At 46.0% G+C, this 24,823-nt stretch overlaps 2 protein-coding genes across 2 annotated transcripts; both read left to right on the plus strand.

The window, feature by feature from the left end:
* The first annotated feature begins 482 nt into the window (after positions 1-482).
* LOC149330382 (uncharacterized) lies at positions 483-12,675 on the plus strand. Its single transcript, XM_089559418.1, has 5 exons — positions 483-510; positions 4,640-4,738; positions 8,371-8,554; positions 11,423-11,570; positions 12,586-12,675. Exons 1-5 carry the CDS (start codon positions 483-485, stop codon positions 12,673-12,675), a joined length of 549 nt encoding a protein of 182 aa, XP_089415544.1.
* Positions 12,676-14,667: 1,992 nt separating this feature from the next.
* Positions 14,668-23,237, plus strand: LOC149330383 (uncharacterized). Its single transcript, XM_089559834.1, has 4 exons — positions 14,668-14,761; positions 16,374-16,557; positions 19,143-19,290; positions 23,148-23,237. Exons 1-4 carry the CDS (start codon positions 14,668-14,670, stop codon positions 23,235-23,237), a joined length of 516 nt encoding a protein of 171 aa, XP_089415960.1.
* The last annotated feature ends 1,586 nt before the right edge of the window (positions 23,238-24,823 follow it).

Below are 24,823 nucleotides of genomic sequence, written 5' to 3' on the forward strand. Positions count from 1 at the left end.
TTGATTTATTTATTAATTATATTACCTTTAAGGCTTACGAAAGCGTTGTAGAGGGGATGGGCAGAAATACAGATGTCACTGCCATTTTATTGAGGAAAAAATTAAAGGCAAGAGAATAAAGGAGAGAATAAAAGCAACAACAACAACTAAAAAACAACAAAAATAGCACTGATTCAAAACACAACACAAGTGCAGATTGCAAATACGAAGTATATTGGTTTGAGCAGAACACAGCATATAGAGTTAGGTGCTTTTGCACCAACGTATCAAAAATGAAGGAACAGACATATAGAACATGATAAACGCCATGTGCGAGTAATAAAAAAAAGGCTTCGAAATATGCTAGTAAGTGAAATACGAAAGCGATGGTTGTCGGTTCGCGAGCAGGGCAGTAGGTAGGTCGTTCCAGTCACGGGATGTTCTTAGTAGAAGTGAAGTTGCATACGTGAAGGTCTTTCGCTGCGTATGCCAAATTTGTAGCGATGGTCGACACGTGCAGAAACATGAGCGGCAAGTGTCATGAGGCGCAATCGGAGTTGGTCGTTACGATGATAAATATTATGGAAGATGCAAATACGAGCAATCTTAGAAACACGGTGCAAGAATACTATTATTCTTACACAGTGCTTAGAACGGAAAGCGAGGAGGGGGGGGGGGGGGGGGGAACGGGAATTTATGCTTTGTTTGAGGTTAGTGACGCTTGCCTTGCAGTGGTAATTATTGAGAATAAAACGATCAGAGCGATTTTGTACACTCTCCAAGGTGTTTCATACATGGCCTAGGCCCTATATGTACTCCAGATTGGGTCGGATATAGGTAGTATATAACTTTATTTGGTCGAGATGGTGCTAACCAGAAGTTTCGTTTTAGATACCCACGTATGCGATTGGCTTTGGATGTTCCGCAATTCATATGAATATTCCTGAAGGGTTCTTCATAATATTTACTCCCAGGTGCTTATAAGCTGAAACGGAATTAAGTGCAGAGTAATTCATGAGGTAGTTTAGAGAGTATGATTATGAATCAAAACTGTCCCGTTAAGATTGTCCTTTTTTATAGTAGAGGCTACGAATGTTAGTGCACAACAATGAAACTTTCGATACTATACCGCTTCCCTTCACAGATTTCTAACTTTTTACGACTAAGCGCGGTCAGAACGAGTAGCCATGAAAGGTAGGACATCGTTATCAACAGTTCGGCTAGCGGACGGCACCTCGCATTTTGGCAAGGGCGTCAAAAAATAGCATTGTTCGTTGGCACACAGTTTATTGTGACTTAGCTTGTACTCAGTTTTGAGCAATTTGGGGAACTCAAGAAGTTACTTTCGAGCTTGTCGAGTAGCTCGGCAAAAGTCCTCGCTTATGCTGAAATCGCTATCCTGAAGGCCGCACCGCTTGGAAAATGCCTGTTCTTTGGTCTTGTAGATTGTGAATTTAACGATAAGCGGCCTATTTCTTTCAGAAGCGTATTGGCAAATTCTATCAGTCCACGCTACCACATCTGATGTTAGGTGCAGTTCAAGTTGTTGAGAAAGTAGAGGTAATGGTTTGTCTTCTGACTGTTGGGGTGTTTCTGCTTCTTGATCGTTTATTCGAAAAAGAAAGATTATGGTGACGAGATCGGTTTTTCATTTGATCACGTCGAGTGCGGGGGACTACGAAACCTCTTCAAGGCGGTCAATATTTCCTCGTGCTCCATTCATGTCTAGCTGCAAGATTGCAAGAGAAGCGGTTTGCTGCTGTACACTTGCTAGGCATTAATGTATTTCAAACATGGTGCTAGCGAGTGAAACTTGCTCTTGCTTGATTTCGGTAATAGTCTGGGACAAGATAGCTTGGTTTGCTTCGATCCTGGTGGTTCGGTCCCGGCCGTGGCGGTCGAATTTTGATGGAGGCGAAATTCTAGAGGCCCATGCACATTGCGATGTCAGTCAGTGCACGTTAAAGATCCCCAGGCGGTCAAAATTTCCGGAGCCCTTCACTACAGCTTCCCTCATTTCGAGTGTAGCTTCGGGACGTTAAACCATAATAAACAATAAACCACTGCATCTCTAGTTGGTTTCTTCAGCCATTTCGAGCAATTCAGTCATATCGTAATGTGTGGGTCCCGGGTTTTCTTCAACATCACCGCACATTAGCAGAAAGAGCGAGCAAAACTAGGCTGCCAGTGTTCCAGGGCATGGAAGGACAATAATAAATGGATCACGTGATGTAAGGATTTAGCAGAGAGAAATGGACGACTAACCTGTGCAGAGAAGACGATAACCTGTGAGCGCATCATCGTCGTCGAGTTGCTTCTATACCCGCTGAAGAAGAAGCGTTCGGCGCCTAGTTTTAATCCCTTTGTTTAACGATATATTGATGTCGCTGAGGCTGGACTACATAGGATGAGGCCTGGCTCAGCAGTCTCGGTGGCAAAAAATTCAAGGGAGCACTTTGTTAACCTAAGGTGGGGTGAGGCGAAAGCCTATAGCGCGGTGTTGCTGCTTGTGTCACTGATGTGTGGTCAAGATGTTAAGTACACAATTGTTTCCGAATCTTAAATGCTAGAGACACTGGAGGGCGTTTGGGAGGCATCCATCTGATTCGACAACTTTCTGCAAACACTCTCCAGTATCCTAGACAAGGAGAACTACGTATGCGTTGGCAGGAAGTACCATGAAAGAAAAAAATGAAATAGCGTAGCCGTTAGCATCAATAAAGAAAAGAAAGCGTAGCCATTAGCGCGCTCGGCTGCGGAACGGAAGAATGGTGGTTCGAATCCCATCCTGCACAAAGATTTTTTTTTCTGGTCTGACTAGAAAAAGCATGACACCTCTGCTGACAACTTTCTGTACACAACGATGAGACATTAAAGGCTTTCGCCTTAAAAAGGCAGGCGAAGTCGGTCGAAAGCGGCAAACCGGCGAAGCTCTGTTTAGGAAATTCAGTAGCCCTTTCACATGAATAATAGGTTCCGGCTTTGAAAGGCGTTCCCGCACCATGACCGCAGTACCAGATGATAGCAGAAAGCTGCACAAAGAAGACCATAACATGTGATTCCGTCATCATTGTCGAGCTGCTTCCACCCTGATCAGGCCAGTAATTTTTGCGGCAGTTTTGTTACTCTCTCTTATTACTCGTTCAAGCGCATGTAAATGACTCAGGAATCCACCGGCACCTTTAGCTACCAGACAGGAGACTTTTTTTCCAGCGACATATTAGCCATAGTATGTTGGCACCGATATGTCTGATTTTATCGTCTCAGCCTTAAGATTTTTTTCTACCTAGGCAAGGAGACATGCTTTATATGATTCGGGTTGTTAGAGTTTCTAATATTTGCCATCTGTTGCGAAGCGATGTAAATTAGTCTGTGCCATGTGAGACACCTTGTCAGGGCAGTGTTGCCTTTTGACAGTGTGCCATAACTCCGTAGACCAGGAGTTCGTGGCCCTCCGTTTGGCGCTGCTGCTTAGTTGTGTGTTCTTGTTTGTGTGAGCAGTGGTGTAGTGCGAGTATCCGATAGTGGGGTGTGCCCTGACCACCCAGAACATTGATACCAGCCAGGAAATGCTTTAAAAGCTGACGTTGACACACAAAGCATCGAAAAACAATTTTAGTTTAGTATTTTTTACTCAATGGCAGGAAAGGAACTAATACTATTTCCAACAGTTCAAAACAACAGTGAGCCAACATTATCGTTGGATTCTTCCACTCTTCGTCGAATACAAATACGTACTCCCTGACCCGCCGCAAGGTATCAGTGTGGTTCTGGTGTTTGCTGCTGAAACCGATGTAGCGGTATCGCATTCCGACCGCGGCTACCGCAATTTAAATAAAGGAGAAATGCAAAAGCGACCATATTCCGTGCTATATCACTCTATGGTCAACGTTTTGCGAGATGCATATCAGAGGGAATGCTTTTATTTCTACATTACTTGGCTAGCCTGTCAGCTGACTTTTGTTGGAGCGGATGCAGTACGCATGTCAACTGGTGATTCCATGAATTTCATTAACTTGCTTCGCTTTGCCGTGCAGAAATAACTTGTTTTTCGCAAACCTCATCCTGCAAAATTTTTTATCTTACTGTGCATTAGGGAAACTTCGGATGGTCGATATTAATCCCGAGTCTTCCATCAGGGTGAAATTAAATGCCACGTCCGCAGCGTCAGGACATTCAACCAGAAGTACAATACCGGATCACATACATGCTCTCAGTACGTTTGCTGCAGCACCGGATGTTTCCCGCAAAGCTCGAAGTTGGACGCACGTGTTTTTGAGCGCCATAACTTTGTTTTGAACGAACAAATGCCCCAGACAAAGGTAAAAAGCGTTTCCGACTGTGCGGGTTAAGTTTAATTTAATTTTTTTTTCTATAGAGTATAAGCAGGGCAAAAAATCGGCCCTGTTGGCAGTGACTCGTGGCTCGTATTGTAGGAAAAAAAATGGCCAGACACGTAGACAGCCGTAAACGTATTCCTTTGCATGTGCTTCTTTCTTTGTGTGTGCATATATATTTTTTCCGACTTTTTTGTTTTGGCGTTGCAGTGTTCTTCATTAGAATAAAAGGTTCATTGCATTATCAGACGTCTCTATGCGCTGTAAGAGTGGTTTAAAAGGCAAATGTCGCGCTGTTATCGTTGTGTGGTACGTGTTAACAGAGAGAGCTAAGACGATTCTCGTTACCTGTGTCTGCCTTGTGGCCGCTGCGCAGTTTGCGGCCTGCTCTATCCAGAACCCACCTGTGACACGGTGTTCCGGTAAGGACGCCTGCGTATATCTACGTATGGCTCCCCGAGATTTCAGGCCATCGGTAGTAACGCGTCATTCCTTTCATAGCAAGATGCAGACTGGAGCTTTCATAGACGTAAGCCATGCAGGGATCGTAATAGCCATCGTTATATCAGAAAACATCAGTGGTGACTCGTTGAAAACGCGAATATTAGCCGAATCTATTGGGAATAGTGCATTTTAGAGGGCGTCGAATTTTTCGCGGTCACCTAACCCCTTCAGTCATCAAACTATTGTCGAATGGGTGGCGGAAAATTCTGAAATTTTCTTAAGGAACATCCCAAATATATAGAGAAAAAAGTTCCGCCTTTCAAATGATCAATTCTGAAATTTTTTTTCAGGTCCTCCTATGTACAAGGGCGTCCGCAGAATTTTTTTCAGGGGGGGGCCCATTGGTTGTTGGCGCCGGAGGGGGGGGGGGTATATTCGTAGCGAAAAGGCACTATTTGCCGAGTAAATTTATTTATTTATATATAAATAAAAAATAAGTAAAATACACACATGAAAGAAAATTACAAGCAGCAAATTAAAGCGCGGATTGTAGAGATACATTGGAGTTTATCAACAAAGAAACAATTAAAATTAATAAAAATGCAAAAAGATACTATCAATACTCGAAGTGCTCAGTCTTACTGCATACGGGTTCTCGACTCACCCGAATTGATGACCAGCACACAGCGCAATATGTTCACAAACACGCAACTACAGTCACTCAGTCAGTCTTCCTTGAACAGCAACTGTAGGCGCCTCGGATTTTTCTGGGCGAATTGCGTAGTTACACGGGTGATAAATTCATTTCTGTGCTTCATTACACGCTCTCAGTGCACAGTCATCATATATATTGATTGGAAAAATGGTTGAACGAGTACGTTGAAAACAAAAGATGACTATATACAACGAAAACTTATTTACAAGATAAATGCACGCTCGCAGCTTCATACTCCTCGCTCCATCTTGCTCGCGCATCCGCACAGTCGAGCAACCGCACACACACTGCTCGCCGCTCGTCGTTTTCTCGTCCGCTGTCTTGGTTGTTCTCACCTTCGTTGACAACCCGCCACTAAAAACACCGAAGCACAAACACAGAGGCGCGCACGTGTGCAAGGGCTTACTTGCCACAATATCCACGAATGCGCACTTTTGGGGTGTAAGGAACGCCGCGCGACTTCCGAGGGGAAGGGACACCCGCAACTAATTCGGTCGGAAAATTTGTTTTTGTGCTTTTATGGGGTTCAGAGCCCCAAAACGACTCAGGCTATAAGGGACGGAGTAGTACAGAGTTTCGGATAATGTCGACCACCTGGGTCTCTTTACCATGCACTGACACGCACAGTACATGGGCGCTGTTGTGATTTGAGGCCCAGCCAGAGGTGACAGGCGAGCCAGGCAGGCGCCATCGGGCTGCGTTGACCAAAGGCGCTGGTTTTCGGAGAAGACGCAAGGAACGCTGGTGTGGGGGCACCTCTGGAGACTGCGTCGCCGTGAACAAAAGCAGCTAATCCCCTTTGCCGAAGGTTCTGAAAGCGGCGCTTCTACCGCACTGAGCTCTCCCGTGGATCGGAGGAGACAGCGAGCGGCGGCGACGCCAACTCGTCGCCCGCTTGCCCCTGAGCAGCCCGACAAAGCGGGGGTGGACACGGCTGATTTGTCCTTCCCCCCCCTCAAGAATTCATCGGTGGCCGGCGTACGAACGTATCCTGATTCTAGCGAGCGACCTGTGCCCTCTTAGCGCGCGAGCGGCGCGAACTTGATTACTTTTGTATTTTGTAAATAGTGTACAAAGCTCTCCCCTGTCCTTTCTCGCTGTCGCTCCCCTCTATACTTCTCCTCACTATCCTCTCCCTTTCCCTTTCGTTTCCGCCGGCTGCAGCTCGGGTGCTTAAGATATTAGATAGCAATTGCCGCGGCCGGCAACACTCTTTTGCTTCACTTTTTATTTTTATTTTTTTTTTAAATAAACCACTACCACCACCACCACCTGTGCCCTGTGCACTGTCTGCCTCCGTGTCGCTATCTCTCTAGAGATCAAAGAAACAGACACCCATCTCAAGACGGCTCGAAAGACATGCTCGCCGGTGCCGCTGCATGTCTGCAACAGGTCGTCCTTCAGCAGAGCTGGCGGTGGCGTGGTTTGAAAACGACGGAACGACGCGCGCCCGGACGCGGCATTTCGCAGATGTGACCAAGCGTCGAAGCGGGGCTGCTTTTACCCTTTTGGCTGAGCGCACCACCGCCCCTGGCGTGCGGCCATCACTCACGGTTCGAGTGAGTGATTTTCCAGGGGGGTGCAGCCGCCCCCCCTTGCCCCCCCCTCCGGACGCCCATGCCTATGTACATTTTGTTACTCGACACAGCTCTCCGGAACTTCATTTTACTTCTTCCCACTAATCCTTGCCAAACGACTCCGTTATGCAAATATATCTCCACATTTAAAATGCTTTCATGAGGCTTTCCGCATAAAGCAACCCAACGAAAATACGCACTCAGAGTAGTCTTGCCGGCCTAAGCTGAAACTCCAAGCTGTCAGGAAGATTTTACTTGAGTCATGTCACATTCGACAGACACGAAAGAATGTTAACCGTTCCCTCGACACCCTTTCCTCGTCATACATAAGCGGTTAGCGGTCATTGACATGGCGGCGAACTGTACGAGGACTTCAAAAGGCAGGCTCCAACACACCCGCCGTCCCACCTGTTGCAGGTACCCAGTAGGTTAAAAAAAAACTGTGTTATTTCTTTTCTGGGTAAAGTTATTTCCATCTGTAAAACGGCGCTCTGTAAAAACTGCTTTCGGCATTCTTTTAGCATGGTCCCCTTGCTATGGTTCCGCTCGCCTTGTCGCAAATAGCCCCAAGCATAAATTCGAAAGGTTCGCGGCGGTTTGCATCTCAAAAGTAACAGGTCCCAATCCAGATATTTACAGATATGGAGAGAACGTAACTGAAGCCAGTTAGAACTGGGCATTGCGGTGGATGTTTCCAGGACGTGGAGGTCCTGTAAAACTACTGTTGTGCGTTCCTTTATACAGAAGATGAAAAGCCTGAGAGTTGTTTCAAATACCTGCTTCATAATAAGTTTAATATTTTTGTGGCCAGTGTCCATTAGCGGCTTAAATTTCAACGGCAGCCGCCTAAATGCTCACAGCTTAGAAGGAAAAGCGCTTATAATGTTAGCCTAGATTAGGTCGAGTCGGACATCAAATAATCATTTTCAAACGGTTTGTTTCCCGCCACTGCGCTCTTGCACAACTCAGAGCTGCGCACGGCAACAATAGAGGTTCTTGAACAGCTGCAGGCGTGTGTGCTGAAAAACTTTCCAACTATTTTCTAAGATGCATTAGTACTAACATTTCAGCAACAATGTTCTATTCACCCTATGCTGAACATTTATTAGCTCAGAGCTTAATAAAATTTTAGACCCTCTTTTGCGCGTATCAGTAAACACCTGCATTTTTTACGATCACGGATTATCAATGTGGTTTCAACTACAAGCGTAGAAGGGCACATTTGTGTTCCTCAGAAACGCTTCCTTCTCCCAAAGGTCAGTCTGTTTTATCTCTGAATATTGCAGTATTTTTAATTTAAACAATTCCTTCCACTTAGGCGTAAGCGACCCTGCTTTAGAGATCACGAACGTCACCATCAAGGATGCAAAACTCGGCAAGACAATCCAAATTCATGGAACCTTTGTTGTGAGCCAAGCTGTTGGCGTCAGCCCGGTTCTGCACATCTCCATTGCCAAATCTGACGGCACCAAGTTACCGTGCTTTCAGGGAGTGCTGCCATGGTAAGCTTACGAAGCGTCCTTCAAGCTCATTCAATTGTTCGGAACCGGCGGTGTCACTCCACGCTTTAGTGCCGTAGTGACCGTCCGTAGCCGTAGTTAGCCGTAGTGACCGTCCCTCCGTCCGTCCGTCCGTCTGTCTCTCGGTGCGGGCAGGGCACTTTTTTCTTATTCCTTTTTTTAAGCCCAAATATCTCTCTGTCCGTCCGTCTGTCTGTCTGTCTGTCCGTCCGTCCGTTCGTCCGTCCGCCCGCCCGCCCGCCCGTCCGTCCGTCCGTCCGTCCGTCCGTCCGTCCGTCTGTCTGTCTGTCTGTCCGTCCGTCCGTCCGTCCGTCCGTCCGTCCATCCGTCAGTCCGTCCGTCCGTCCGTCCGTCCGTCCGTCCGTCCGTCCGTCCGTCCGTCTGTCTGTCTGTCTGTCTGTCTGTCTGTCTGTCTGTCTGTCTGTCTGTCTGTCTGTCTGTCTGTCCGTCCGTCCGTCCGTCCGTCCGTCCGTCTGTCTGTCTGTCTGTCTGTCTGTCTGTCTGTCTGTCTGTCTGTCCGTCCGTCCGTCCGTCCGTCCGTCCGTCCGTCCGTCTGTCCGTCTGTCTGTCTGTCTGTCTGTCTGTCTGTCTGTCTGTCTGTCTGTCTGTCTGTCTGTCTGTCTGTCTGTCTGTCTGTCTGTCTGTCTGTCTGTCTGTCTGTCTGTCTGTCTGTCTGTCTGTCTGTCTGTCTGTTGTGCCCGTCCGTTCGTCCATCCGTCCGTCTATCCGTCTGGCGGTCTTTCTGCTTGTTTGTCTCTCTAATGCCTGCTTTGTGGCAGGCTGCACACCTGACCACTGCATTGTGGGTAACCTACCAGGTATGCGTATATGTATACATTGCGAGACTGAGGACACAGCGAGCTTTACAGCTACTCGCAAGTATGACGGCCACTTCTCCGAAGTCGCCGATGAGCGATGGCGATGAATATTTATATATGAAGACGCTGGTCGCACAGAATGCTTACGCATTCTTCCCCCACGGACGAAAGCGACCAGCGCGGGTGCAGGTTATAGCGAAACAGGCCGACTGGCGAAGGGCTTGAAGCGCAAAGCACGGACGATCTCTGCACCGCGGAAAATCGGTCTTTTGAAAATTGGTTTTTGAGGAACAGAAATGGCGCAGTAATCTTCGATGATCTCGGTGGAAGCCTGAACGGTGCAATAAGTGAAGGGAAAAAGCTGGGAGAGAAAGAAGACCTTATTGGAGGGCTCCGGATAATTTCGACCACCTGGCAATCTTCAATGGGCACTGAATCGTTCGGCACACGGGCGCCCTTTGTTTTTCGCCTCTGTCGAAACTTTCCCGCCGCGGCCGAGTTCTAATCCAGGAACCCTTGTCCAAGTCGCGAGAAATGCACGAACTAATAATGCACCGTGGCAAGGACGGTCATTTACAGGATGTGCAGGGGCCACGGGATAGTTCACAGGGAGAACATTTTAGAAGAAGCCGGGGGAACACTGTGGGGTGCACAGCAAACTTCGTGGCCAGTGAAAAAATACACTGCTCGGTGGTTGATCTCGTAGGTTCTTTTCCGTAAAGCTTGGCAGACGTCACTGCCGAGGCGGGCAATGGTACGGCAGTAAGAAAGACGGGAAGTAAATTCTTCGTGAGAGAGTGCAGAAGAGGTTGAGGAGGGGGGATGGGGCAGAGAAGATGCTTCGAAAGTGAAAGTAGGTAGACGGCTATACACAAGCAAAAACGAGGAGACGCTGGTTGTTATTTGCGCTGCAGTATTGTAAGTAAATCTAAGGCAAGAGAGCATGGCGTCCCAGTCGGAGAGGTCAGGTTGTATTTACGTCGCATCTGACAGGATGCATTAAAATCATTGTGAGCCACTGCGCTGGGGGGGGGGGTAGGCTGAAGCGGTTTCATGAACCGTTCTGGAAGCATGAAGAACTTCGGCAAGGAGTTTAGAGAGGAAGTACTCGCTAAGGTCACTAATAAGGACACGAGGGGCTCCATGGGCGTACAAGTATGGCATGGAGAAAGAAATGGGCAATTTCTGAAGCCAAGCCAGCAGGAACGGGGGTCGTTTCAGCGTATTTGGTTAAGTGGTCGATGGCGGTGCCAATCGAATGGTTTCCCGTTTTAGTTAATCATAAGGCACTGTAGAGGTCAATTCCAACGACTGGGAGAGAAAGTAGCGGGGACAGGTTGTAGAAAGACCACAGAACGCAACACGGAGCTTTTGAGGCATTGTCAAGAGTTGAAAGATGCAACATATTTTCCAACAGAGATTAAAAGTCGTGTGCAAGAACAAACGAACGGCGATTGATAAGGTCATTTTTGAAAGCATAGATATCCGGCCATGGGTTTGACGTGAAACGCCGGCAAGACGTCACGGAGACGACAACGGAGAATGACAGCTAGCCATGAGAGACAAAGGGGCCTGTAGTTGTGCCAAAGAAGGGTGTCGACAACCAGCACGAAACACTTAAGTCGGCGATAAAGGCTGGCATGCTAAATGATTCTTCCTCTCCATGGCTGACAGTGCTGTGTAAAATTAGACTCGTTAATCATCCCTGTGTTGGCCCCTACTGAAGGCCCTATTTAACCCTACGGAAATGGTGAATGCTTTGCCGAACGAATAGAGCGCTAAGCACCCTCAGTCTTCTCCCTCCCTCATTAAATTTGTTTTGGGTCGTCAAGAAACGAACCTTCCTGTCGTCGCTTTACCATGGACCCCTGAGCTGCTGGGAGACAAGTTTGACTTTTATGTTCGTAAAATACTTCTACCTTACGATTTCGTCAAAATGATTTCACGGGCCTCACTAAAAAATTTGATGCGTTTTGCAATGTCTTCTTAAGCATATCCCGTGTTCTTTTTTTTTATTTTCCTCTGCTCACAGCAAGCTGAAGACCTGTGACGGCACCACGGAACAGGAGAAGACACTCAGCGCAGACTGGGACAACAAATGTCCTGTCCAGCCGGGCACTTACACGGGGCACTTAGCCGCCCTGCTCCCCGACGACCAGGCAGTCAGAGACTTCCTTGGGGTGAGTTCATTTGCTAATAATTTCCCCTTGCGTGAGACAACGGTCGCAATAGGGTATACAGTGTGTTTACGTAATACTTTACACATTTTTAAAAGTAGGCTTTTTGAGTTAGAATAGCGCTTTTTTAGTTATTTCATTGTCAGCGATGTAGTATATCAGAATACATCTAAGACGTTTTAGCTAGCAGGCTGGTCAACAAATATTGAATAGTTAGCTTGTTAGCTATTACTGTTTTACTAGAACGCTCACAGCCCACCGTAATGAATATCCATATCAGTTTTTAGAATTTCGAACACGTGATTACCTTCTGTTCTTCGACCCCAAAATTTTGTCTATTTGGACGAGCTACGTGCACTGCAAGCTTGCAAGCTTCTCGAAAGCGCATGTATTTAAGCTCGATGTAGCAAAAATTTATTGAGGAACAGGTTCGAGGTTAACCGCGTTTTTTGATTTCTAAAAAGTGATATGGATATTAATTACGTTCGAGCTGCCATCGCTCTCAGCGGCTTTGATTCTATCTGACTGTCCATCAGTGTGATTGTCTGAGGCACATGTCAGACGTTAACAAATGTTTATTCATTAGCGCAACAGATGCGCAGTGCTCACAAATTATTGTTTGCTTTCTCAAACAGCACAAAGCAATATTTTAAATGGGACAAAAGGAAACATTCTTAAACATCGAAATGGAAGTTGCTGTTTCATTTCAGAGCCTATAAAATAGAATAAGGCTAGTGCTGACGCTATTCTATTTTGTTTACGTCTGCTTGAGATGTCCATCATTTACGCTTCGAAGATGTTTTCACAGTTATACTACGTTTCCAATTCGATCGAGAGAAGTTGTCGAAAAGAACGCTGTAAAAATTATCATTATTTTCGTAGCCCTTTGTTCCCTTTTGGGACCTCAATTCGAGGTCTCGAACTAGGCTTAGGATACCGACAAATATCTTCCAGCACATATATCGCAACCCACTGCTTTGTGTTGTAACATTGACCAATTTTTTATTTATTTTTGTAGGACGGCAATCTCGAAGTCACTCTTAACATTGTAGACAACGGCGAAGTTCTGGAATGTGTGACTGTTCCTGTAACCATTGACGTCCAGTAAAGGGCGGCAGCTTACACTTTCCCGGAAATACGGTACATGCGGCATACAATATAATTGTCGCTTCTCACTTCACAGGTCTCACTTCTACGCATGTACTATTCTCTGTTTATGTTGAATAATTCTGCCAATAAATGTGTGCTTACATCACGTGCTTTTTGCAACTTCGTATAGCGTCTTACACGGATTCAACACGCTGGACTATTTCATGCAAATACAATGATGTTGAATAGTTTTTGTGCATTTAGGCAGCCTGGGGAAACAATAAACGAAGCACTGAGCAAAAATATGAGAAATGTTTTTAGATGTTTGTTTATTTCTCAGTATACGAGTCAGAAGTGTTTTTTATTGCGAAAGCAATACTGCGCTAGGTTTTGAGCCTTCAGCGTCGCCCCGGCGGATCCACGTTTGACCTTTAGCTTGACCTCTGTTGTGACGTCACGCCAGACGGAGAGAAAACTGGGGCCCAACTCAGCTCGTCGCTGCTGTCCCAGCGGATCCACGCCGCGCCGCGCAGCGGCTATTAAAAAAATATAAAAAATATAAAAAACAAAATTAAGAAATAAAAATTAAAAGCATAATGAAAAAAAGGGAAAACATTTCCAAAAGTAAAAAATGTAAATAAAACAAAAGATAAAACAAAAAAACACGAAAGAAAAGTTGAGCATGGTGGCAACTGCCACCACATTGTTTTAAAGGGGGCGCTCCTATCCGTCCGTCCGTCCGTCCGTCCGTCCGTCCGTCCGTCCATCCATCCATCCATCCATCCATCCAACTGTTATCCACAACTTCAGCCGCCGGCTTTGGCCGCGTAGCTCGGAGCTTCTAGGCAATCATCCGTTAGCGTCAGCCGCTCGTTTTGGCGACCGAGGCACGCATAAATCTCCCAGCATGTGGGGTCCCTCGTGTGGTGAGTATAATGCCATGTAAAACAAATGAGCAAAGCTTTGATAAACATAAGCTTTACTAAGAGCACTACCAAGACACACCACCAGCCAAACCAGGCGCAGCCAGGGCTATTGCTTTCGCAACTTACCGGGCTAACCAAGCTAAGCCTCTGGCAATTTTTTTTTTTCTGTACAGTGGTTTTAAAGGGCCACAATTTAGGGGTAGAGAGAAACTTGCGCCCTTTCCGTCTGCATCAGCTTTCCTGTGTTGGTTCTTTATGTCTGCGCAACTAGTTCTTGACAGTAGCCATGCACCAACTCGCCGAGCAAGAAATTCTAATCTTCTAACCAGTGATGCATTAACCTCTTTGGGGTTGATAGTATGCTAAAAATAAATAAATGAATAAATATGTCTAGAAGCCATCATTTCCATCTTTCTTCAGAGCAGTTGAACCAGCTCATTACTCTACAAATTAGTGATCATTAGTACTGGCTATTATTATGTATTTTCCTTGATATTTTGTCATTTTTGAGACAATACGACACTGATGTGCAGGGTACCTCAATCGCGAGATATCAGTTACGGTTCTAAATGTGTCAGCGAAGAACAGGACGTCGGATTTAAGGTGAAAGAACGACTGAGTCCCATAAAACATCGCACGTGGGCTGCAGAGGGAAGGATGAACTGACAAAACGACCTCAGAAGAACCCGAGACGATATTAAAACTTGAGCTTGAAGACCGGAAACTCAAAGTACAGCTTGACATCCGTTTTCAGGTTATAATACTTAGGAATGCAGACATAATACAGGTGGCATGAGCTCCATTCAGAATTTCCGGCTTTCTACTTGCATAAAGAATCTTTATGGCCGACAGTTCGATAGCATTGAGTCTAGTCGCTTCTAGTGAACTGGCTTCTGGTGTCCAGGTGGTTAGCGTTCTACATGAGACGAGTTATAGGCCGGTAAAGTTTCCAGAAAAATACTGGTGACAAAAACACGGCTAGCGCCATCGTGAACATTCTTCACCTGCGCATGTTTCCGCTCAGGTGGCGTTTAAAAAGAACTCGCTGATACACGCTGAAATAATCCGGCTCTTTCTTTGGAAACATGATCGCCATCATCCTTGTCGGCTTTCTAGCAAGACTAAACCTCGTAGCTGGCTCCTCTCAAACCGAAACACCGACTTTGACTCCATGTCCCGGTAAGCGCTTATTCTCAGTTTTTTTTTTTTCATGTGCATTGAATGTTTTTGCGTACTTGGTGCGATACGCTAACACCAAGTTAATAAACACGAAGAGCTCATTGAAAAAATTGCCGCATTCCTTGCAGATAATCTGCCTGGCATGTTTTCATGTAGGTTCTAGTGTCGTTGGATGGTGAATTCTAGCGATATATTCTTATTCGCCAATTTCAGACCTTACGTATTGGAGGCTTTAATGTTTAGATTTATTTGGTATTCTTGAGCCAATTGTTCATTCTCAGGAGGTGCCATAGCGGCTTGGCTGTAAAACCAGGGATAAGAAAATCAGAACTAGAAATCTCACAAATAGCAGGACCAGTGATATTATTCGGAATATCATCAAGCATGTGTTTTCACCTCCTCTCTAAAATTACCAGCCAGTACATGAGCATCCCCTGCAACCAACACAAGCTCTAGCTAGGCTCACTTTTACATGTTACAGGCAGCCTCAGTACACTTCAAGAAGATTGCTCTCTAGTCGTCGTTCCCTCCGGGGCGATTTCAACAATGCTGAGGGTTTCAATACAAAAGTTTTGTCCCACACTTGAAATAACTGACTACGACAGCAGCGGTTGATAGTCGCGGTACCTTATTCCTTTAGGATATACGAGTACACCAAAGCCAATTATGCACGTTAAGTTCTGGTTCCGTTGTTGCATTCAAGTGCAATGGGAACAAAACCTGTGCGTAGCAGGCAACCATGGCACCAATTTTCTTCAAAATTTTACAAAATTTTGCTATTCAGGCTCTAAACTATAAATCGATTCACTGATGAAAAGCGAATCTTTGCTTAACTTCTCGACCTCCTGTTCTCGACCAAAGTTGCCAAAGCTAGTCTGTGCAGCACTGTTAGTCTCTGCAGCTAGAACAGATACGGAAATACTGTAGAGTGCATGTCACTGAACAACTTTCCAACGTGTCTATGATTCCACGTTCAGCGTAGCTTTCCTAAGAAGACCCAAAAGCTCCTATCAGCCGCGAACAGTTTCGCGAAGAGTTAGATAGCAGAACACTTTTATCTGCACTAAACATTGAGGCACACGCACTTCTGATAAAATTTTGACTTTTCCTCTCGTTACTCATAAGGGAAGTAGGAAACGACAACATTAGCAATGTCTTATTTTAGGACTGCTGCGACTCACTCACTGAAGACTTCAGGGTGAAATGAAAATAGTGTTTCTGTTCTGTCCTCGTAAATTTGAGGCGTGTTTTACTACGGCACGGTCTACCAAAATTGGTGCATGACGACGGTTGTGAGAATATAGCATGCCTTGTATGAATGTTGACAAATAAAATTGAGTCAATCAATCAATCAATATAGATGCAAAGATCATCATCATCATCGGTCTGTAGGTGTCTTCATCTTTTCAGCAAACCATATATTCTTCACATATAAATGATTATTTCTGTGCTTTGATGCAATAATCACCGTCCAGAAAACTATGTACATGACCCATCGCATACGTCCTGGCGGCAAAACATGGTGACAAGAAAATCCTAGGCATAAATTTGAAACTAAACAGCTACGGGACCCACATCTGGCGTGACCTGAGTATTGGCTTTTCTATCACAGGCGAAAGCGACCCCATCTTAGTGATCCAGAGCATTACCATCCAGAACGCTGAACTCGGCAAGAAAGTGAAATTGGAAGCTGATATCAACGTTACGGCTCCCCTGGACTCCGATCCCATTCTCTATGTCTCTTTCTCTCGGCCAGACGGCACACAGCTCGACTGCCCCGACTACATCTCGAACTGGTAAGCCGACTCAGAATTTGCAGACTCCCCATCAACAAACTGGCATAGTGGACATGCTAGTGTATTGAAAATAGTTCAGCCTACCTCTTTCCTGTCGCTATTGCACCCCACCACCTCCAAAGCCCTATTCCTTGACCCAGGCATGCCTGCCTGGCGTCGTCCCAACGGGGCGACCAACTAGATTTGATGCTCCAAGCTATGGACGTTCCGGTGGCTTAGTATGCAACTGAAATGAAATGGTCTCTCTTTCTCTCACTATGGCTTACTCACAGCATAATCGAATGCAGAATAGTTAACTAGGCAGTGAACGGTTTGATACGCTACTCGTGGAATACGAGATTAAGGGACATAAATAGTAGTAGGAATTGAAGAACAAATCATAGTATGGAGCGCGTCCCCGGTGGCCATCACATCTTGAGAAGACACTTCACACACAGGTTATAATTAGCACAAGAACCTCCGGCCTGCCCGCTTCAACTTTAGTAGAGCGAAAGCAGCGGGAACGGTAGAATAAATAAAGAGAGTTAGGGCGACCTAGAAATATGGGAAATATAGAATCGAATAAAGCGGTAACTGCATGAAGCGAAGTTCTGCGCGACGCGATGTACGAGTGGCAACGGCCACTGCCTATCACTGCCTCTGATGTACTGCACGAAGCGACGAGATCTGGCGGCAAAACGGATTGTTTCGCCACTGTTGCTCGAATGCGCCCCCTCCAGTTTTGCGTACTGTCGCGTTACCAGAAGAGCATGACTGCGCTAGTGTCATTTTTATGACTTTAACAAGCATGAAGCCCGATATATGTCATGGAGAAAATCCTTTTTGGCAAACGCACAGCGCGCCTAAGACTTCTGTCATCCTGTCTGAATCGCGCTCTTACAAAAAGAAAGATTTTCTCCATTGCAAAGAAGTAGGCAGGTACAGACTTCTTTCATCCTGTCTTAGTCGAGCTGTGCCTTTACATGATGGGCATGTAGTGACTAGCTAAACAAGAAGCCTTTTGCAATATTCTTTTTTTGATAATACACCGCATTTCCGTTATAATATACAGACAAGGACAGCACTGCAAAGACGCCCCTACTATAGTATTACATTTCTGATCTGATTAGACTTATAATGAGTAAAAGACGTGCCTGCAACACCCTTTTTGAATTTCACAACTAATATCAGTCTTCCAACTTTTCCCTGATATCTTCCGATCATGGTTAATGACGGAAGAATCCTTCGCAGTTCCCTCGCTAAAACCCTGGCAGAAAAGGAAATTTTACTAGAAAAATAGATCGCAGTTGCCCTGCCTGCAATCATCATCATCATCATCATCATCAGCCTGACTACACCCACTGCAGGGCAAAGGACTCTCCCATGTCTCTCCAATCAACCCTGTCCTTTGCCAGTTGCGGCCACCGTATCCCCGCAAACTTCTTAATCTCATCCACCCACCTAACTTTCTGCCGTCTCCTGCTACGTTTGCTTTTTCTCAGAATCCACTCCGTTATCCTTAAGGACCAGCGGTTATCTTGCCTTCGCATTAGATGCCCTGCCCAAGCCCATATCTTCCTCTTGATTTCAACTAAGATGCCATTAACCCGCATTTGTTCCCTCACCCACTCCGCCCTCTTCCGATCTCTTAACGTTACACCTATCATTTTCCTTTCCATAGCTGGCTGCATTGTTCTTAACTTAAGCTGAACACTCTTTGTTAACCTCCACGTTTCTGCCCCATAGGCCTGCAATGCCTGCAATGCCTTCTGTTATTAGCTCCGCTTACCAGGCAATGGCCGAAATTTTCCGCCAATCCAGACTCGCAGTGACGCGACGAGCAAAAATTTGTTCAGCGACCTCCGCTCGCTGTGTGAAGCTATCGTGCTCCATTCCGCCGCGAATTGTCGCCTGGTGCGATTATTGAACAAACTTTCCTTCATCGTAAGTTACCATCCTCTAGAAAACGGGCTAGCTTCCAATTTTCTTGTCCGTTTTCAAGAAGGACATTTAGATCTGCATGGGCTTTCGACAATTCAGGGTGACAAAACACGTCATTAAAACAGAATGCTTTAATTAGCAAAACGAAAGTTCCATACAACGCAATATCAGGCGGTCTTCACAAATACCTAGCACGCTTGCGCTCCACACAGGCACCGCCCTTGTTAGAAATGATTGTTTTACAACGAAATCTCGTATGACGTAGTTATTCGATGGCTGACGTCAAATAACACTCTCTTACTATGTTCATTTCAATTGTTAATCACTTAAAATCTATTCACGCGAAAAGAGCCTGCTCTAGCCAAGAACACCAGCACGGTGCGACCGCAATAAAACGAATTAAAAAAAAGTGTACTCGATAGCCAATCCGTACGCGTGCGAGGCGTCTGAGGATCAGAAAAGGCAGAACCACTGATTCTAGGTACGCGGACATTCATTGGCTCGCACCCTCTGAAAAGTCTTGTGCTTAACAATTTACATCTGCTGCACCCGAGATGCATAACGCAGCCCGCAAGCCTAAGTTGGCATCAACGTTGGTGGTGTCTACAATCGCTTGCATAAGACTTTTCTTCGCTGAGATCCTCTTTTTTTAATTAAACTCACAGCAAACTGAGGCTCTGCAACGGCACGAAGATAGATGAGAGGCTACTTAACCGCGACTGGGACAACAAGTGTCCCATAGAACCAGGAGCATACACCGCCCACGTGGCTGTGCGGATCATGGATGACGAAGACGCCGAGGAGTTCGTTGGGGTAAGTTCCAAATTGCGTGATAAAAGTTGTCCCCTGCAGACACGATGGCAATGCCCTACGCGGACAGCTTACTCACAGTCATCCTCTGCAAAGTTTTTTTTTTCATTATTTTATTGCGAATGCTTCAGTACAACTAGCCGCCGCGGTGGCTCAGTGGTTATGGTGCTCGGCTGCTGACCCGAAAGTCGCGGGTTCGATCCCGGCCGCGGCGGTTGAATTTCTTTGAAGAAGAAATTCTAGAGGCCCGTGTACTGTGCGATGTCAGTGCACGTTAAAGAACTCCAGGTGGTCGAAATTTCCGGAGCCCTCCACTACGGCGTCTCTCATAGCCTTAGTCGCTTTGGGACGTTAAACCCCATAAACCAACCAAACCAACCTTCAGTACAACTTTTCTTTTAAAACAAGTTAGGCAGCGGTTCAACTCTGCCGAACTGAGTTTTATGTAGCGAAAGCTACATAAGCAAACGATGCCCGCCTGATGGTCAGAAGTCGCTCGCCGCAATGTTCGAAGATGTAGTTCCCTATACGTGCGCTCCTCAGTGCGCTCTCCTTCCACCACAACGGCTAACTCATGGTAATTCAGCCGCTCTGGTTATTATACCCCATACCTGACGTCGCAACCGTGAATTTAATCACCTGACACAGCGTGATTATCGCATGGCTTTCTTACTGCGTCTGCCCACAACTTTCAAGGTCGAAATTCAAAACCAAAGTTCAAGATCAAAGTTCAAAATCAAATGTCAAGGTCGAAGGTGGTCCACTAAGTGGACCAGGAAGGGTTAGGCACAAGTGCATAGCAACACTAGCCATGAATTATCTCAAGGTCATTTCAAGGTCATTCGGGGGCTCGCGGCTTAATGCGTCCCAGTTATATTAGCGTAGCTTTCTATAAAATGTCGACGGGCAGAAGTAAAGAGCACAATACTTAGTCAATACCACGACCTCCTCTATAAACTTCCGACCTGTTCATGCTGACGCTCCCCCTGTCGCCAGATTTGCTTTTGCTTGTCTAGTTTTTTTTAGTTCGCCAAACTGCCGCCGCAAGCAGTGGCGCTGCAACTTACCCCCTTGCCGGCTTTGCTCTCCGCTCTCCGCACGGCTGTCTCCGCGTGCTCCGCTTGTTGTTGCGTGCCGCAGGTGTCTGCTTTTGTGACATTCGGAGATGATCGTGTGTATTTCTGGGAAGCCGGAGCTGGTCAGGATGCTTCTCAGCTTTTTATCCGTGCCTCCCTCACCTTTATGATGAAAATTAAAGGAGCTATTATTATTCTGTGTGGTCTCATTTGCGAATTTGTCGTCCTAGGTCAGTATGTTGTAGCCGCTAGAGCAGGGTTGATTTTATTCTGCCAGAGGAAGTGGGGAACTGATGCCTGTATACTTGCTTCCGATGTTATGTTGGTGGGCTGTCGGTAAATTGCTGGGGGCTAGGTAGTTGGAGCTTGTATATATTCGATTAGGTCCTTAGTCATACAGCCTAATTTTAACTGGTAGCATACTGGTTGTACTTGGCAGTGTTAATGATGGCACATTAATAAAATATGTTCTGCTGGTCGGAACATTTCAGTTTCGGATTACTGATTTTCCTGCATTTGTGATGCTTCAAAAGCAATGTCTGCAAATGTGAACAGAAATGGTCACTACAAGTACTGGTGCTAGAATGTACCATATGTTCAGGGAATAAAACTTTGCTTGAACTGTGAGCTTGCTTTTTACCTCTATTTCGTGCAGTGCAAAACTACTACATACAGCCGCGTGCAAAAGGTTTGCAGCATAGAACTTGCATGGAATTCCAAATTTTTGTCTATTAGTACTGAGCATGAAAATCGTGAAAATTTGTCGCAGTCATAACGAGATTTAACCGCTAAGCATTTCACTTTGAGAAGTAATGCATTCGCTGCAGCAGAATATCGTTCCTGAGTTTCATTCTGCAGAGGCTTTTAAGGTGGATCTAATGTTAATAGGTGGTTATCAAGATTAACCACCCAGGTTCATCTAGTATTGCAAACAACAGGATGTCTAAAAGTGTTCAACCAGAACACATGTCCTTTTTCAAGTTGAAAATCCTATGGAAATAAAGTTTTTCAGAACAAGATTTTCATAGATTATTAAAGTTGGTTATACTACATAAAGCTTGGAACATTCCTATGGATGAGAAGCGCTCACAAGAGTTGCTGAATGAAGTCCAGTTTGCCTCCTAACGCTTTATGTAGCCGCAGTAATGAAAGCTCGGGGCACCTCCGATGCGATCGAGATACGCGGCAGTAATGCCAGCGAAGCTCCACCGACGCTCAAACAGTGGCCATAACCGCGAGAATTAACGCTGTTAGGGGTCATTTTCAAGATACTGTAGGCGCGAATAGTCGCTGTAGCACGTAGCGGCACGCCGACTTGTGTTGCTTTCGTTGTTAGAAGGTCGCTATTACTAGACCCCAACGCATAAAACGCGGGCGCCCCTACCGTTCTCTATTATCCTCCCTTCTGGACAGGATGATAAAGGTAAAGTTTACGGAACCTGGAATGAGCAGGTCGTAAAGGTAACCGACTTAAGGCTGGTTCACATGCAAGCGACTGAGCGATTGAGCGGCGCGACGCAGCGAAAATTTCCAACTTGTTGAAACCTCGCCGCTCGTCGCAGCGACGACTCAAAACAGGTTTTTCCGTCGCGGCGGCAGTATTCGCTAGCATATTCGCTTGCATGTGAAACAGGCTTTATACGGGTGACAGTGTACGCCAATTGTATTTTTTTCGCGCTGCAGGAACTTGCATGGTTTTCAAGATCAATGTATTGACTACCCATGCACGAATTACTTTTGCACCAGACAGCGAAGCGTTGCTGCACAAAATGAAGCAAGGAAAGGAATATAAGACTTGCATTTTCCAGGCCATGCGCTGTATAATACTGTTGTTTGTTTTTCATACCTATGCGTTCCGACGGCAAAATCGCTCGTGCGCTTGGATCAGGTAGTCAATCGTATTTCGGAACCCTCCGCTACGGTGCTTCTCATGGCCCGAGTGCTGCTTTGAGACGTTGAACCCCATGAATCAGTCAATCCACGCGCTAGGAACACGAAAAACAAACAGAAGAGCGCACACTGTAGTGCGTCAGGACCAGCCAGGACCGTCGCGCACGACATCGCATCGTCTGCTGTGGGGGTTAGTCCAGGCGACACCTGGCGGTAACTTCGGTCCCTACACAACAGTTTTTAGGTCCGCGCGCCGCCGTAGGGGTGGCGTCAGTGAGCAGGTCGGAAGTTTATAGAGGGGGTCGTGGTCAATACTTAACTGCGCGCACAATACTTAACTGAGCGCTTTTTACCCGTAGCTGGTAGAGCAGCCCTTAAGAAGGTTCAAGAGCTCACATCAAGATAGGATCTGAAGTAGCATCACAGGCTCATAACCAAGCAGACATCTTCTTCATTCTTTAAAGTCACTCTCCTCTCCTCCTCTCCAAGATACGAGATTACGCATACAAATCTATAACGGTGTGCTAATAACGGTAGTCAGTACGTCTCACAATCCACGCAAATCTTTTATCGCCAATACGGAGGTAGCGTCATGGTGTTGGCCATGTAACCAGCCTCAAACGCCTTATCTGACACTTCAAGGAGGCATTTTAGCATAGATCCGAGATTCGATCATACTTTGTCAGTAAAACGACGTTCACCAGTGAAGAACGAAGTAAATGTTTGGAAAGTGATGGTGGTGGGCCTGTCGATGATCTCAGGCCTAAATATGTTCATCAAAGGCCGCTCAACACAAATTCATCTCGTACGAAGAGAATGAAAGGCGTCGGTAGTGCTGCCAAATTATTGTCGTTAGCTCAACAGATGATCAGCTCTCGTTCGTTTAAATTTCAGGATGGAAACCTCGTTGTCAAGCTGCTCATCGAAAATGGTGGAAGCACGGCTGACTGTGTGACATTTCCTGTCTACGTAGAGAAAGACTGAAGGCAGCAGCCCAGCGCATAGTATTTTCCATGTTATATTGAACACACCTGAGCAGATGGAGATGTTAGTCACAGCGATGTGCATTTGCTGAATGTGACGCCTGTTTTGTTATATAAATAAAGCGACACTTTCTGGGACCACTGCGCAGCCATACTGGTCTTTTACATATGGTTCCTTTGTGAGATTTTCTGAACGAACTTGTCTACACATTCCATGTCCTCACTCAACGTTTCTGCCTATAGTACCTATAGTACCTCTCCATCAAACGGATAAAAAAAGTTCTGATTGAGACGTTGTTTCCTCTACCGTTGTAATGGGAGCCTTACTTCGCATTTCTTAACAACAGCGTATTAAACTGGGTGCAACGGATTGTTCAATCCACCGCATAGACTTACTTTTTTAAAGTTCGCACGCCGACTTAACCTGTGACAGCGTGGCTTGGTGCTAAGACGACTTTTCAGCCATTGTCAATGAACTGCCACCTGTGTCAACAGCAACAGACTATTGATCACTACTTTGTGTTTGTCACAATGTCGTGCTTTGTTTTGGGACATACATCAACAGACTCTCAAAACGAACGTTTAGGTCACGGTCCACACTATAAAATTTTTGCCTACAAAGGAAGGTTCTACGGTTCCATGTCACCTTTGTGTGGTCATTGGACTGTTTAGCCTGTGGAAGAGCCGCATGACTGATCACCGCGCGGAGCCTCGGCGTTCGTCGAAGTCTCTTTTCAGAGAGCAGTGTGCTTATGTGCGGGGGTACATGCTGTGAAAGATCGACGTCCTGCTTGGCTTGTTTGTGTCACTCATTCGTCCCCTGTCCCGTTCTTGTTTCGCTGTGAACAAAATCATGAATACTTAACAACTCGTCCAAATTTCCGCCTTGCTGCTTGGCTGCCTTTACCCGTTGCATGTGTGTCTCTCCCGGAAGTTTGATGCGCGGGCAGAGTGATAGCAGGCTGCTGGTGTGACTATGTGTGAAAGGTTGGCGGTCGGTGGCCGGGGGTAATGTATCTGACTTGGGACCTAAAGGGCAAATGTGCGATTCCCATCTGACCTAAATTTTACTATGAAAGCAATAATACCGTCCCCAACACTGACCAAGAAACTTGTCCGTCTGAACTTGTGCCGACACTTAACAACAGCGACGCCATGTAATGTTTAAAAAAGCGTAACACAGAGAGACGTAAAAATTTGGCCCTGTCAGCTCAGAATTTCACCATTCCCAACACAATGCTTACCTCTAAATTTGGCCCTGGCCATTTCCAAAACTTAGCCTAGGCCACCCACGAAATTTGACCTTGCCCTATTTGGACCAAAATCGATGCCCAACCAAAACAGACCATCGCCAACGCGATGGCTATGTGCAAATTTACCCTGGATGTTTCTAAATTTTGGCCCGGGCCGCCATCGAAATTTGGCCTTGGTTGATTCGCACAAAAATCGATACCGAAACACAATTTACCACGCCCAACACGATGGTGACCTCCAAATTTGGCCAGGGCCATTTCCAAAATTTGGTCTGGTACCATGACTCCCAATTTTTTAGTGGCAAATATATAGAACATCCGCCTTCTTTCCGCA

This window comes from Amblyomma mixtum, chromosome 9 (assembly GCF_055824585.1).
Source record: "Amblyomma mixtum isolate Tamu chromosome 9, ASM5582458v1, whole genome shotgun sequence".
In the NCBI taxonomy this organism is placed as follows: Eukaryota; Metazoa; Arthropoda; class Arachnida; order Ixodida; family Ixodidae; genus Amblyomma; species Amblyomma mixtum.

What these genes read in the sequence shown, in the direction of transcription:
- LOC149330382 (XM_089559418.1), top strand. Translation starts at nt 483, where the DNA reads ATGGTCGACACGTGCAGAAACATGAGCG. An exon ending in CACGTGCAGAAACATGAGCG is followed by an intron (nt 511 to 4,639) that starts GCAAGTGTCATG and finishes ACGTGTTAACAG; the next exon opens with AGAGAGCTAAGACGATTCTC. An exon ending in CAGTCAGAGACTTCCTTGGG is followed by an intron (nt 11,571 to 12,585) that starts GTGAGTTCATTT and finishes TTATTTTTGTAG; the next exon opens with GACGGCAATCTCGAAGTCAC.
- LOC149330383 (XM_089559834.1), top strand. Translation starts at nt 14,668, where the DNA reads ATGATCGCCATCATCCTTGTCGGCTTTCTAGCAAGACTAAACCTCGTA. An exon ending in GACTTTGACTCCATGTCCCG is followed by an intron (nt 14,762 to 16,373) that starts GTAAGCGCTTAT and finishes TTTCTATCACAG; the next exon opens with GCGAAAGCGACCCCATCTTA. An exon ending in CCCGACTACATCTCGAACTG is followed by an intron (nt 16,558 to 19,142) that starts GTAAGCCGACTC and finishes TTAAACTCACAG; the next exon opens with CAAACTGAGGCTCTGCAACG.